Below are 15,534 nucleotides of genomic sequence, written 5' to 3'. Positions count from 1 at the left end.
CTCTTCCCAGTAGCCTGGGCTCACTGGACTCAAGGCCATCCCTCAGGATGGGTACAGTGAGACGAGACCGGGAGCGGTCAGAGGTCTCTGATGGGAGCCGTGAGAAGCTTGAGCCTAGTCCCGTGCTGGACCCATTGTTGATATAGCCCACAGTCTGGATGGTTTGCTACTCAACTTCTTCTCCATGGGTGAAGTGTGCTATAAGTGGTTATTGCATTTTATTATTTATTTATTTATTTGAGATAGAGAGCATGCATGCGTGCATAAGTAGGGGTGGAGGGGCAGAGGGAAAAGGGAGAAACAGGCTCTCTGTTGAGCAGGAAGCCTAACGTGGGGCTTGATCCCAGGCAGAAGGTAGATGCTTAACTGACTGAGCTTTTTTGTTTTTTGGGAGGTTTTTTTTTCTTTTCTTTCTTTTTATTTTATTTTATTTTTTTTTTTTTAAGATTTTGTTTATTTATTTGACAGACAGAGATCACAAGCAGGCACAGAGGCAGGCAGAGAAAGAGGAGGAAGTTGGCTCCCCGCCGAGCAGAGAGTTTTGGGAGGTTTTTGATTACTGATTCAATCTCCTTGCTCATTATTGGTCTGTTCAGGTTTTCTGTTAACTTTATAATTCAGTCTTCATAAGTTGTATGTTTCTAAGGAATCTATCCTTTTCTTTTAAGTTATCTAATTTGTTGTCATGTCGTAGTTTAGTTTCCTCATCCTTAAAATGGGAATTTTAATAGTAATAATCTCATAGAGGTGCTGTGAAATACTTAAAAAGCTAATTTGTATTCAAAAAGCTTAAGACATTCTTTGACATTATACTTCCTAGCAAAACTCAGGAGAAAAGAATTTATTTTCTTTAAGAATATTACAGATGAAATTTGAAGAGAGGATCAATGCAGCAAGAATAGAAGCTATGGGAATCAGAGCCACTTGCTCATGTTACCTAGCTGTGCCTTTGGGACCTGCCAGACCTGATTTCATATACGCTACTTCTACTTAAGGTTGAAATGCTCTGTGCACACCCAACGTTATGGCTTCAGAAGGTCAGTCAACACCAAATTCATGTGGAGTGCTCTCGTTGCATAGCTTTGTTCTAAAATCCCAGAGATCTGTGTTGTGATTCACCTATAGCAGACTTGCCAAATGCCATCCAGAATCCCCATCTGTCCCAGAGATGTTAAATACCAGTGAATCTGGGTCATATAGCCCAAGTGGCAGAGTTGGCTGCCCTGGCAGCCCACTCAAACCTCAGATGTCCCACTCAAAGCTGGCAGATTCTCAAGCTACTTGATAAATGGATTAGAATAACATACCCATATAAGGTATATGATGCCTTCAAAATTCAAAATTTGAAAAAAATTCGAAAAAGCCTACTAAGAGGTGGGGTTCTCTAGTGAGAGGGAGAGCCAGCTATCACCTAGGAAGAGAGATTTTGACATAGTACAATACTCCTAGAAAATGTACTAAGATGGCAGGCCTTTGAAGCTTTGTAGGAATCATTCCCCACCCTCTAGCACATATGTATCTTACCAATATTTGTAGAGTAGATACTGTTTATTGTTCACTCAGCATGTAATGGTAAGCATAGTGTTCTGTGGAATGGAGAGACAAGTGGGATCCCTGTGGACTAGATTATGACAGTATGCTGGAAGAGTTGATAGCTCTGGGATAGGACAGCAGGGTGCCAGCTGGAAGCAAACTGCTCAGGTGTTCTTTGCTAACACATATAGAGAAAAAAAATACAATTTTCCAGATCAATCGCTGTGTGCCAGAGCTGGGAATTGTGTTGACTTACTCCAGCAATGGAGTCACATCTGGTACAGCATCTGCTCTCTACAAAATCCATCTGTTTTCTATAAGGCCAAGAGGCAAGTTGAATGTGGATGTGCTAGGAATGATCACCTTCATCCTTCAGGTCCTTGATAGTGATCCTAACATCTGCAATTTCTGCAAGAGTGAAGTGTTTTTGACTATTTTCACAGGTAGAGACAGCACTAGGAGTTTGTATTTGACCTTTTTTCTTTTTCTTTTCTTTTTTTTTAAACAATTGTAGCCCTACACATCAAGGAACCAGTGAGGGAATCTTCCCATTGCTATGTCTGTTCCAACTCCATATTTCAGAAAATAAGGATGGCATGAGTTCTGGGACGAGTGGGAGTTGGAACCAAGCCCAAACTCCATTAATTATGTGATTTCCATAAGCCTTTTGAATGGTGCCATCTGGTACCATTTTGGGTCTTTGGGAATGAGGGCCAGTTCAGAGCCATATTGGACAATCCCACAAAATTCTGATTATTTCCTCTTCCCCAGTGTATAGTCACTCTGGTAGTTGGCTTCAGGTGTTTTGAGGAAGAATGGAAGGAAGATTTATAGTACAGCGCTTTTGTCTGTGTAGCAAGGTCCTTCCTCAAGGGGCCTGGTTTCCTTTTACTCAGGAGACTCTAGGTGTGTATACTGGCTCAAGTTTGGGAATTGATTGAGGGGCTGCTACTTTCTATTTTACAACCTTGATGCTAATAAATATCAAGTAGGACTTGATAAGCTTCTAATTATTTCTCTCTTATTTCTCTGATCAGACACCCACAGGATTGAACTTTGGTTTAGTTTTTGGAAACTTCATCTCTGGGGCTATAGCTGATAGAAGTTTCTTTCACAGTGGTTAATGAAGTTTTTTGGTTTTTCACTAATCCTTGAGTCTGGAATTTAAAGTTCTCTATTTACTTTTTTCCTTCCTCCAGAAATGCAAATTCTGGGACCCACCCCAGACTACAGAGTAGGTGACTCAGGCGTTGGGATTCAGCAGTCTGTGGCTTAACAAATGCTCCAGGTGATGGTTATGAACCCTCACCTTAGAGAACCATTGATAGAGAGCACCTTCAGAATTCTCAGAGAAAATTATTTTCATTGGATAATTCTAAACCAAGATAATGAAGGGACAGAATAATAACTTAATTCAAACATACAGGGACTCAGAAGTTACTTCCCTTGTATTCTTCCTTTGAAAATGATTGGACAAACACTTCCCGGGAAAGAAGGAAGTAAACAAAGGAAGCAGTGAAGTGCAAGACAAAGGGCCTAGGAAGTGTGGAAGCTAAGAGCTATAGGCAGACAGGAGGATTTCCAGGATGGTAGTAAAGGGGTATTTCAGGCTGCTGTCTGGGTAGCAGATCCAGAAAGTAACTCCTCCAGGGAGGGTTAAGAGGACAAAACCTATGACTGTAAGATAAGAAATGTAGTTGATAAATTTGACCATCCAAATAAAATATGTTTAGGTATAAAATCTGTCTTGTAGAGCAGGTAAAAAAATGGTCGATGGTTATTTTTAAAAGTTGAAAATAAGAATAAATAAATTATTCATTCTAGGAAGTCCAAAATTTATACATGATAGGAACATATGCGCTTGGCTTATCAGCAAATGTTAACATTCATGTCTATTGTAATTTAAAATTTCAAGTAAGATTTTGGTCGTAGGAAGAGAGGAGAAATAAGTTGGAGGAGCTGTGACATCTAAACTCTCATCTATTCTAATAGGAAGTCAAGATTTAATACATAATAGTGATAGTCAAAAGTACTGATTTCTTCGTATTATTTAGATATATAAAGAATAAATACTTGAAAGTCCTTTAAAATAATGAAAAATGGCTACGTCAGAAAATGGTAATGGATTGGTGAAGGGTGGTATAGGGTTCAACTCTCATTTAAAAACCCATTTGATTATTTTAGGGGTGCCTGGGTGGCTTGGTTGTTTAAGCATCCAGCTCTTGGTTTTGGCCCAGGTCATGATCTCAGGGTTGTGAGATCCGCCCTGATTTGGGCTCCACCCTCAGTGGTCTCCTGGAGATCCTCTCTCTCCTTCTCCAGCTGCCCTTCCCCCTCTTGGATGCACATGCTCTCTCTCTCTTTCTCTCTCAAATAAATTAATTAATTAAAAAATAATTTATTTAAAAAATTATGTTCATTTTTCATATAAATAAATACTAAAACGAGTAAAGAAATTCCCTGATCTCCCAAAACATGGTACAAATGAATTTAATTTTCCAAAAGTGTATTGGGTTGTATGTAAAGCATAGTAGTCATAAGGAAACATGAAATTAACAAAACCAGTCTATGCCTTCTAGGAGTATATACACTTTGCAGAGAATAAACAAGTATCTAAAGCACCGCAGTAGCGGGGAGACTAGAGAATACTACAACCTCCACTGCCCATTCTAGCCACCAACACCCCAGGAATTGTGACATTCTGGCACAGTCCAAACATGAAACAGTATACTCCTGTTATTAGCCTATTACCCCAGTTTCTGTGTTTGTTCCTGGAGATGTCTTAAGAAAAGGGGAAGAATCATAAATCCAGTTACTTCTGCCATATGTGAGTTTTACATGAGCACATACGTATGGGGGGTGATACATGTATGCATACATTCACACAGAATTTTAAGTTTTTCTTATTCGGAAAATGTAGAAAGAGTTTCCACCAGATGACAAATAAAGGCTAGTCTAGATTAGATTTAACATTAAACTCTTATGCAGATATTATCAAACTACGCTCCTTTTCTAGTTCTCATGTTGCTACTGTCCCATTTCTTTTGGAAATGCAAATTTTGTTTCATGTTTTGGAAATGCAAATTTTGATTATAAAACTTTTATTTAATCGAATATAAAATTCAACAGAAACTCCAGATCACAGTAGTATTTGATGAGAAGTCCTGGAGGAAAGAATCTTTTAACGTAGTTGCTGTGATTATTCAAAGCTTTGCTTTGGTTGTTATGTTTCCCACTAAGAAAGGAAGAAGGCCAGAGAATATTTACATTTACACTGTGGTGAGCCAGAAGTGTAATGAATGAGGAATACTGTAGATACCAGGGAGAAGGCATTGTAAATCAATGCATGCAATGTTCCTTGATACTATAAATTCAGGTTCTATTTAATAGGCATGGAAAAGCTGATTAGAAAGTCTGCGTGGGGGGCGCCTAGGTGGCTCAGTGGGTTAAGCCTCTGCCTTCGGCTCAGGTCATGATCTGGGGTCCTGGGATTGAGCCCAACATCAGGCTCTCTGCTCAGCGGGGAGCCTGCTTCCCTTCCCCTGTCTCTGTCTGCCTCTCTGCCTGCTTGTGATCTCTCTCTGTCAAATAAATAAATAAATAAAAATTAAAAAAAAAAAAAAGAAAGAAAGTCTGCGTGCATGGGTTGGGCTTGAGAGTAGATGGGCTTCAGTATACAAGGTGATTGGGCACCATGCTAGAATTTTGCTGGGGTACCATCAAATGTTAGAATCTAGAAATGTTTCCTCTGGGCTTTTTAGTTACTGGAATATACAAACATTTTAGCCTTGCATGAATAGCATATACCAGGCTGCTGGCACTGTGGGAACAGGGTAGAGAAGAAGGCTAGGTTCTCCTGTGGAATGACATTCAGTCAGTCTCCCTGTTTTCAGCACTGTACTCATAGTCTCAAGTTTATGCTCATCAGATTTGGTTGTGCCACAGACTTGGGCTGCTGTAATGGCGTGTGTGCTTTCATGTGGTTGCTCAGTGGAGGGGAGACCTGGGCGTGGAGCGTTGTTCTCCTTCCTGGCACTGGAGATAGATTTTCAGTCAGTGTAACAGTTTTTAGCGCCACCTACACTTTCTGTGGGAACTGGTGCCTTCCAATCCACAGCTGCCCTGCAGGGTGTGTCAGCTACTTCTAAGCATATTTCCCTGAAAATACTGAAGATAGAGAGTTTTCTGCTCTGTTCAGTCAGCTACTCCATCTGCTTTTTATCTTATGACACTTAAAAAAAAATTCCTTATTTGTTGATGTGTTTTTCATTCATACCTTTTGTCCTTTGGGATTGTACATTTTGTTTAAAAAAAATCCCTTTCCTGTTATTTCAGTGTGGTTTTGAGATACAGGGTCTGTGATCAATCTGCCCTTTTAATTTAATTTAATTAATTTATTTTTTAAAAGATTTTATTTATTTGACAGAGATCACAAGTAGGCAGAGAGGCAGGCGGGGGGGGGAAGCAGGCTCCCTGCCGAGCAGAGAGCCTGATGGGGGGGGCTCGATCCCAGGACCCCGAGACCATGACCCGAGCCAAAGGCAGAGGGTCAACCTACTGAGCCACCCAGGCGCCCCTGGTCTGCCTTTTTTTTTTTTTTTTAAAGATTTTATTTATTTATTTGTCAGAGAGAGAGAGGGAGAGAGAGCAAGCACAGGCAGACAGAATGTCAGGCAGAGGCAGAGGGAGAAGCAGGCTCCCCGCCGAGCAAGGAGCCCGATGCAGGACTCGATCCCAGGACGCTGGGATCATGACCTGAGCCGAAGGCAGCTGCTTAACCAACTGAGCCACTCAGGCGTCCCTGGTTTGCCCTTTTTAACCAGAAGTTCAAACCATTTGTTCATTCCTGTCTCTTTAGTGCCTGGGACATACTAGGTACTTAAATATTTAGTGAATGAATAGTGGAATGAATTAAGTTGGAAGTTTCTATAGTAAAGGGGGGCTTTGATGGCAAAAAATATTATGACTATATATGTTTATATAACAACCTAAAAAACATATTTAAATTGTGGTTTTGTTTTTGTTCCTCAACATGATTGAACAACCAAGTGTTTCAAAGTGTGGCCATCAACAAAATTAAAAGGCAACCTACTGAATGGGATAAAATATTTAGAAATCATGTATCTGATAAGGAGTTAATATCCAAAATTTATAAAGAACTCATGCAATTTCAATAGCAAAAAAACCCCAAACAATCCTAACAAAAAGTGGGCAGAAGATCTGAATAGACTTTTTCCCAAAGAAGATATACAGATGGCCAACAGGTAAATGAAAAGATGTTCAACATCACTTATCATCAGGGAAATGCAAATCAAAACTGGTGAGATTCCACCTCACACCTGTTAGAATGGCTACTATCAAAAAGACAAGAAATAAGTATTGGTAAGGAGGTGGAGAAAAAGGAACCATCATACGTTGTTGGTGGAAATGTAAATTGAAACAGTATGAAAATTCAAAAAATTAGAAATAGAATGCCATATATTCAGCAATTCCACTCTTGGGTATTTATCTGAAGAAAACAAAGACACTAAATTAGAAAGAGATATGCACCCCCATGTTCATTGCAGCATTATTTACAATAGCCAAGCTATGGAAATAACTCAAGTGTTCATTGATGGATGAATGGATAAAGAAATTATGGTATATATACACAATGGAATTGTCATAGAGAGAATGCAATCTTGCCGTTTACAACAACATAAATGGACCTTGAGGGCATTATACTAAGTGAAACAAGTCAGACAAAGGCGAATACTGTATGATCTGTCTTATATGTGGAGTCTAAGACAAACAAGCAAAAAATAAGAAAAACCCGAACTCAGAGATACAAGAGAACAAGAGATTGGCAGTTGCCAGAGGCAGAAGGTAGAAGAGGGTGAAATGAGTGAAGGGGGTCAAAAGGTACAAACTTCCAATTATAAATTAAATAAGTCATGGGGATAAAATGTATAACATGATGACTATAGTTAATAATATTGTATTGCATATATGAAAGTTGCTGACAGAGTAGATCTTAAAAATTTTCATCACAGGAAAAAATTTTTTTCATAACTCTGTGGTGATGGATGTGAACTAAACTTATTGTGATAATTTCTCAGTATGTATATAAATATCGAATATGCTGTACAAATGAAACTAAATAAAATTACATGTCAATTATACCTCAGTGAGAAAAAATAAATTATGAAGTGTGTACCACTTCAGGATGGAGACATGTTTGTTTTACTTGGTCAAGCACAATTAGAATTATTAGGCTTAAGATACACATTTGCTTATTTATAATTTTTCTTTAGAGATAGACTTGTGTTGAAACTGATTTATGTTGCAAGCACAGTCTTTATTCTTATTTGTATGTATATTTAGATCATTTTAATTAGTTAATTATTATATTTAGGTAATTTTAAAGAGACTTATTGTGATTATGTTGTAAAGCTTTCCAGCTACCACTGCCCCCTAATCATTGGACCTTAGTGGTTAATAAAGTTTGAGAATTAATAGATTAGTGTGTCCTCTTGTTTAAGTATATTTTTCATTTCAAAGTGAACATGTGAAGATGGATGAAAGCTAATAGGGACAAAGAACTTAAGCTATAAAAATAGGAGTAAATAGAAAATTACTATTTGAGCAAACATATTAGTATTCTTATTCATAAAGGCAGCCCTGGACAATGAAGAGGGGATTGTAGAGAGATACAAGTGTGGCAGACAGCCTGTGATTTAGCTAGAGTGCTGGATCTTGGGTCTTGCAAATGGGATGCCTCTATCCTTCATACCCCAAGAAATGAAAAAGTGAACTTACTTGCATTTTACCCTAAAATTGATGACTTTATTCTAAGCTCAAAAAAATGAGCAAATTACAGTGGTGTTTTAAGCTTCCATGCATTTATTTTTCCTTCAATCTTCAGGATTTATTAAAGGAATCTGCTCATCAACCCAAAGAGAGGTCTTTCTTTGGAGAGAGTTTGCCTCCCCAGGAAAGAAGAGAGAGCTTTTGCCATAAAAGTGGGTTATTAAGATAGTAGATTAAGAAAGTTCCTTATGGAAAATTCTAGGGTTGCAAAAGTTGATAATAAGTTGAGGGTAAGGATAAGAAAAAGATGATAAAACTGGAGCAGGATAACCAAATATCTTTGGGGCACCTGGCTGGCTGAATTGGTAGAGTATGCATGATCTCAGGGTTGTGAGTTTGGGCCCCATGTTAAGTGTAGAGATTACTTAAAAATAAAATCTTAAAAAAAAGGTAACCAAATATTTTTGAAAGGTTTTATAATACATTCTCCACATCTTAGTGTTTTTCTGGTTATCTCCTTTAGAATCTCCATCTTTGTTATTTGTTTGATATCTTTTATCAAGTTGCTAACACACAATCAAGTTGGTTTTAGGGAGAAGAAATTGAGACAATAAAATATGTAAATCAGAAATTAAAGGATGGAAATGAGTGGACATTGAACAGAAGACAGAATGTGAGAAACAAGAGAGCTTAGGAAAAGAAAAGTCTTGAAAATATGACCCAGACTTTTTACATACAATTTTTTTTCTCCTCTTGAATAACTTCTCCTGTATGGTTGGTGTTGGGATTTCTGAGAAGAAACATGCAAAAATGGAAAGCCAGGAACTTCTTTCAGACCTTTATAGAAAATAACCTAGTGCCTTCTTATATGGCTGTTAGAACAAAAGTGTGTGATTACAATGCAATCAATGGGAAACTGAGTTCAGTGTTCTTTGCTGAATAGTTTTGTGTTAATATAAAAATGGAATATGAACCCGTACTGAAGAGTTTTAGGAAAGATATTAGTACTTTCAGGAGAACCAGGTACTAAAGACTATATTAATAGTGACTGTGGAAAGACCATGCTGCCATTGGAAATTTAAAAGAAAAATTAACAGAGGGTTATAACTTTTGCCTTTGAGGCAATAATACATTTCTGATTCTCTTCATTTTCACTTTATAGACAAATGTCATGAAAATTCCATCGTGGTTGACAAATATAAAACAGTACAACCATATTTTAGCTCTGACTAGGCCAGAGGCTTAAGTATTTTTCAAGGTTTAAAAAACTGATCCTTTATGGTGAAAAGTAAGAAGTCAAATGTTATTTACAAAGCCCATTTCTCATTGGCTTTTTGTGTTTTGGGCTTGTTTTCAGGCAAAAGGACTGCTGTGGAAGATGGAGCTCTCTGTTTTCCAGAATGTGTTTCCAAACCCATCAATGAAACATGATACTGCTGCTCTGTGTTGAAATGCTTGAAGAACACCCATAACTCTGCCAGCACCTTCCATCCTATTGAAACCATGGTCTTCTCTGCAGTGTTGACTGCGTCCCATACCGGGGCAACCAACACAACATTTGTAGTCTATGAAAACACTTACGTGAACATTACGGTCCCTCCACCATTCCAACATCCCGGCCTTGGCCCGCTGCTCAGATACAGCATGGAAACGATGGCTCCCACGGGGATGAGTTCTTTGACCATGAATAGCACAGCTGTACCCCCAACACCAGCAGTTTTTAAGAGCCTAAACTTGCCTCTCCAGATCATCCTTTCTGCTATAATGATATTTATTCTGTTTGTGTCTTTTCTTGGGAACTTGGTCGTTTGCCTGATGGTTTACCAAAAAGCTGCCATGCGCTCTGCAATTAACATCCTCCTTGCCAGCCTGGCATTTGCAGACATGTTGCTGGCCGTGCTGAACATGCCCTTTGCCTTGGTAACTATTCTTACTACGAGATGGATTTTTGGGAAATTCTTCTGTAGGGTGTCTGCTATGTTTTTCTGGTTGTTTGTGATAGAGGGAGTAGCCATCCTGCTCATTATTAGCATTGATAGGTTCCTTATTATAGTCCAGAGGCAGGATAAGCTAAATCCATATAGGGCTAAGATTCTGATTGCAGTGTCTTGGGCGGCCTCCTTTTGTATAGCTTTTCCTTTGGCTGTAGGAAACCCTGACCTGCAGATCCCTTCCAGAGCCCCGCAGTGTGTGTTTGGATATACAACTGATCCGGGTTACCAAGCTTATGTGATTTTGATTTCTCTGGTTTCTTTCTTCATTCCCTTCTTGGTGATCCTGTATTCGTTTATGGGCATCCTCAACACCCTTCGGCACAATGCCTTGAGGATCCACAGCTACCCGGAGGGTATATGCCTCAGCCAGGCCAGCAAGTTGGGTCTCATGAGTCTACAGAGACCCTTCCAGATGAGCGTTGACATGGGCTTTAAAACGCGTGCCTTCACCACCATCTTGATTCTCTTTGCTGTCTTCATCGTCTGCTGGGCCCCATTCACCACTTACAGCCTTGTGGCAACGTTCAGTAAGCACTTTTACTATAAGCACAACTTTTTTGAGATTAGCACCTGGCTACTCTGGCTTTGCTACCTCAAGTCTGCATTGAACCCACTGATTTACTACTGGAGGATTAAGAAATTCCACGACGCCTGCCTGGACATGATGCCCAAGTCCTTCAAGTTTTTGCCACGTCTTCCTGGACACACGAGGCGGCGGATACGTCCCAGTGCTGTCTATGTGTGTGGGGAACACCGGACAGTGGTGTGAATATTGGCACTGCCTGACATTTGGGGTGTTGGTTGCTCTTTATCTGACTTTGAACTTTCTATCCCATGGGTTCTGCAAGTATACCTTACCGGTTTTTATAGGGTTTGTGTGTGTGTGCGTGTGTGCGCGCAGCAGCGTAAAGGAAGAATGGTGATTAGTTATAATTCTATTACCAAGGATACACAGTAGGGAAATGATCACAAATGTTACCTCCAGGGTTCAAGAGAAATCCTTGATTTAGGGTGGGGAGATGGTGTTTTGTTTCTTTAACTGATTTTGTTTTTGAAGCAGGAATCAAGATTGTGCTTTATTGAGCCTGTGGTTACATTGAATTGTAGGTGTTTTGTATGCTGCTAAGGTATGCTTAATTGAGTTTGTCATTTTTTTTTTTTTTCCTGGAAGACATTGCTGCTTTTTGCCATCACATGGGAGCCAAAACCACACACATCTCAGTAGATAAATATTCACTTTTATTAAAAAAAAAAAAATAACCCAAGGGGGTTAGTGACATTTTAAAGGTCATTAATATTTACTTTGGTGCACTTTAGGAAATAATGTACAAACTAATTCAGTCATGTTTTTCATAATTGTTTTTACACATGACATGTGCTTTAGGGGACACTGCATTATCATTTCTAGGAAGATAGGTTTTTAAGAAATGTTTTATCTGCATGTCCAGTTTTAAAGGAGAGAACATAAAAATGTAGACATTTTTCTAAGCACAATAGTGATGCTTCAGAGCCAATTCGAGGAGATGGAGCATCCTTGCGAATTTAAATAGGATGCAGTGAGGGTGTAGCTGGCGTGGGCTGTGGTATTTCCTTTCACTCCGTGATTCTCACGGAGTCCAGTTGGGAGAAGGACATACCATTAGACCTCTACCATCTTCCAGGCACTGTGCATCTTTATCCTTACAGCATCTTGTGAGGTAGGTATTTTTTTTTCTTTTTTACAAAGGAAGTAAGTCTCAGAGAGATGAAAATCCCGCCCAAGGTTAATGGTAGAGCTGGAATCCAAAAAAGTCTGTCAGCATCCTGGGACTGCTGGTCTTCTCTGCCACGTGGACATGTCATTCAGATTTAAGTATTTCATAGTCAAGAGGGAACTTTGTGTAGCATTTTTTATTAGCACTAAAATCTTCCTTTTAAAAGTAACATCATTTTTTGTATTACTGAAAAAAATGAAAACATTACAGAAAATGTGGAAAATAGAAAAAAAAATCACTCAACCCTTTTACAGTGGAACTTAAAAATCTTAGACAAGTAAGGCTATAAAGAAATACAGTGATTTTTTTTTTTTTTTTTTTTTTTTTTGGTTTGCAAAATAAGTGACTGACAATTACAGAGAAGTTAAATACAGCTGTATGTAGGTCTTGGCCTTCAGGGTCCAAGGTTTCCAGTTGTCCAGCTATGTCTAAATGTTCTGGACAAAATAGCACTGCTGCCTGAGGGCTTGCCCATAACAGAGCTGGAGTTTGTGAATGTGCTCAAGAGTGTGTCTTCTACAAAGAAGCAAAGATAAGTCCTGGTCCGAACATAGAGCAAGTTTTAACAGGGCAGGTCTGGGGTTTCAAGTTCTTTTTCTCTTGCTGACCACCTACCCTCCCCCACCCCCTGCCCCAGGTATATCCAGAGTCTTTTGTCCCCTTGCTCTGTGGCCACTGACACACTTTATAAAGCAGCTGATGGCGATGGGGCTGCAGACCAAAGTCATAAGTGTTGAAAGTATAGCCTTTTTGCCACATCATGGTGGCCAAGTAGCTGAGTTAACATGAACACTTTTGGGATTTTTTATAGCATCTTTTCAACATTTTAGTACTGTGTGAGCCAGTGGGAAAAATGAGCCTTTCTTCAGTTTTATAACCACAGAGTTGGATTTGATGAATCTTGCCCAACTCTAATGTGCTTTCCTCCATGTGAGAGTAGAGATTTGTGAAGAGCTCGGCTGACGTCAGCATCAATCTTTGGTCTCCAGTATTATTTCTTTGGAGTTTACTTACTAGCTGTTTCTCCAAATGGAATGTCTACTGAATGTCGGAAGAGCCCATACATAGCACAGTATCAGGAATTAGGACTTTGGAAGATCAATGACATCATGACCTGGGGAATCCTGCTCTCAAGGCAGTTGTGATGGTATTAGAACTCATTTTCCTGTTAAAGAACTCTTTTGGGACTCAAAGGACTTACTCAGCATGTTGTCTTGGGATCAGCCTTTGCTGACAGTCACCTACCTCTTTGGATTCTAATTTGTATTATTCATAGGTTAAAATTGTTTTTGTCCATTAGGGATCTTACAGGATATAAACACTGTAGTAGTAGATACATAGGTGCACCTCGAAGTGTATCATGCTTTCCACTTTCAATATAAACTGGATTTCAAGCAGATAATAAGTCTCTTTGAAATGAGACTTTGTTTGAGGAAAGTCAGCATGATCCGTATTCATCTCCCATATTGGCAGTGGGTCTTGAGACTCCTTTAGTGATAGGAGTTGACACTGACCTTTGTTTCCTTTGTCCTTTTTTATGAACAGTTCTTGGGTACTTCTGTGCTCCCTGGTAGGCAGCGCATTGTTAGGCTAGAGCAAGAGCGAGAACTCGGGATGCCTGCTGAGATGCTCCCTGTTTTTGAGAGAAGACTGTGCGGGACCTTAGTGGGACCTCAGCACCATCACCCAGCAGTGGTTCTCTTTGCACCGGAGACTCTTGATAGGGGGCGGTTTACAAACCATTTTGAATGTGTTTGTTATGTATACATTTTGGAAGCTTTAAAAAAATATACTCTGATGTACCTTTGCAAAATTTAGGTGCAGAATCCTATTTTGCCTATTCCCCTGTGTTTTCTTGAGGGGGAAAAAGGCCACTATTGATTATTGCCACTGACAGATATAATCAGAAATATTTTTGTTTTCCTTTTCCTTCTGGTGAATAAGTAAGAGGCATGAGAGAGATTGTGAAATATCTGCGATCAAGGGAAAGAGTCAAAGGAAATCCCCAATAGCCTGGAGTAGTGATATTCAAACTTTAATAGGAATTTGTGTCCAAGTATTCCTAGGGGAGCTTGTTAACAATGCAGAGGTCCGGGTTCCCCAGAGGAGCTGGGGTTGGGCCCAAGAATGCACACTATGTCTTTGAGCACTCTGATTTCCATGCAGGTCCCTGGGTCCTCGGGTGCTTCAAGAAACACTCCTGTTGAAAATATACCAATTTTAAGATTGTCTGTTTTACACAAAAATGTTAGTGTTGGAAGCCATTATCTCCTAGAGCATGGGTCATCCACATTGAGAGGAAAATCTACACATCATTGTGCCTAATTTGCTGTCACATGTGTTAGTGCTGAGTCTCGCCGGTATTAGCTGTATCTTCTCTCAGTTGGCAAAATTCTGTAGGCCATGTTGTCTCACGCTAGAGCAAAAGGAGCCCATTTAGTATTTGAAAGTCATGACTTTCAAGAGTCTAGTTCTGCTAATGTTTTATTTTCTTCTAGAGAGATGTTTATTGTATATAATCTCCAGAAGAGTATGAGGGGAATGTAAAATTCATTGAATTTCCCATTGCTCTTCCTATACCAGTCATGTTCAATGGAAGCATGTAGAAAATAAAATAATCTTTTTACTCATTGTATAATTTCAGTTGCTGACAAAGATATTTAATTGGTTCTTAATCTTTGCTTTTGTTTACATGAAAATATTTGTGTATATATCACAGAAAAATTTCTACTTGCTTGACATTTTATTCTACTATGGTTTTTAAGTTTAAAGGACTGCTTAATTCAAATTTATTTTCACAACCATAGTCCTGCTAAACTGCCTTCATTGAAGACTCAGTTTTCAAATAATAAAAGTATCAAAGCACATGTTTGTTATTACAGGTAAATGGTAATACATTTCTTAACTATATAATGGTACTAGTCCTTTGTAATTAAAATTAATTTATTTTACAGTAGTATCTGACCCATATGGAAAAAGAAAACCACTTTGAATTTTGAGTTGTAATTCAAGAAAGGAATAAAGTATGGTTATTTGTGGATATTGTTATTACAACCAGGAAAAGAGCTCCCATTAAGAAAATGAATAAATATTTAACATTTCTAAAAGTAGAGTTTTTTTTTTTAAAGGACTACTTCATCTTATCTTAGAAAGATTTGTCATGAGTAATACTTTCTGTTAAATTAAAATTTGAGTTGAGTTTCAAATCCTGCTTCCTTTGGGTTTTTATTTTCAAATTAGATCTCAAAGCCTGTATGTATATAATTATATTCTAGTTTTAGAAGTTCTTAGAGAAGTTAAAGATGAGATGAAACTTGGCAGAAGACCACTAGTATTAAGAAACGGTTTTAAGGAATTCTCTCTAGGAGAATTATGGAAATTTTACTCCTGAATTATTTAAAATTGGTTTGTCACTTGGCAAAGTTATGACAATGTCTGCTCCTATTTTGATAAAATGATTTCAG

The 15,534-nt window shown here is 38.7% G+C and overlaps 1 protein-coding gene across 1 annotated transcript in view; it reads left to right on the top strand.

Annotated features, from left to right (window-relative positions):
* Positions 1 to 15,276, top strand: part of GPR63 (G protein-coupled receptor 63) — a 54,833-nt gene extending 39,557 nt beyond the window's left edge. Inside the window, exon 2 of the mRNA XM_047734819.1 lies at positions 9,680 to 15,276. Coding sequence (XP_047590775.1) covers positions 9,826 to 11,085 — 1,260 coding nt within the window. The 5' untranslated portion in view covers positions 9,680 to 9,825 and the 3' untranslated portion in view covers positions 11,086 to 15,276. The remainder of the gene's footprint in view (positions 1 to 9,679) is intronic.
* The last annotated feature ends 258 nt before the right edge of the window (positions 15,277 to 15,534 follow it).

This window comes from Lutra lutra, chromosome 6 (assembly GCF_902655055.1).
Source record: "Lutra lutra chromosome 6, mLutLut1.2, whole genome shotgun sequence".
NCBI lineage: Eukaryota > Metazoa > Chordata > Mammalia > Carnivora > Mustelidae > Lutra > Lutra lutra.
Note: the sequence above shows the minus strand (reverse complement) of the source record. Positions and strands in the feature narration are given on the sequence as shown.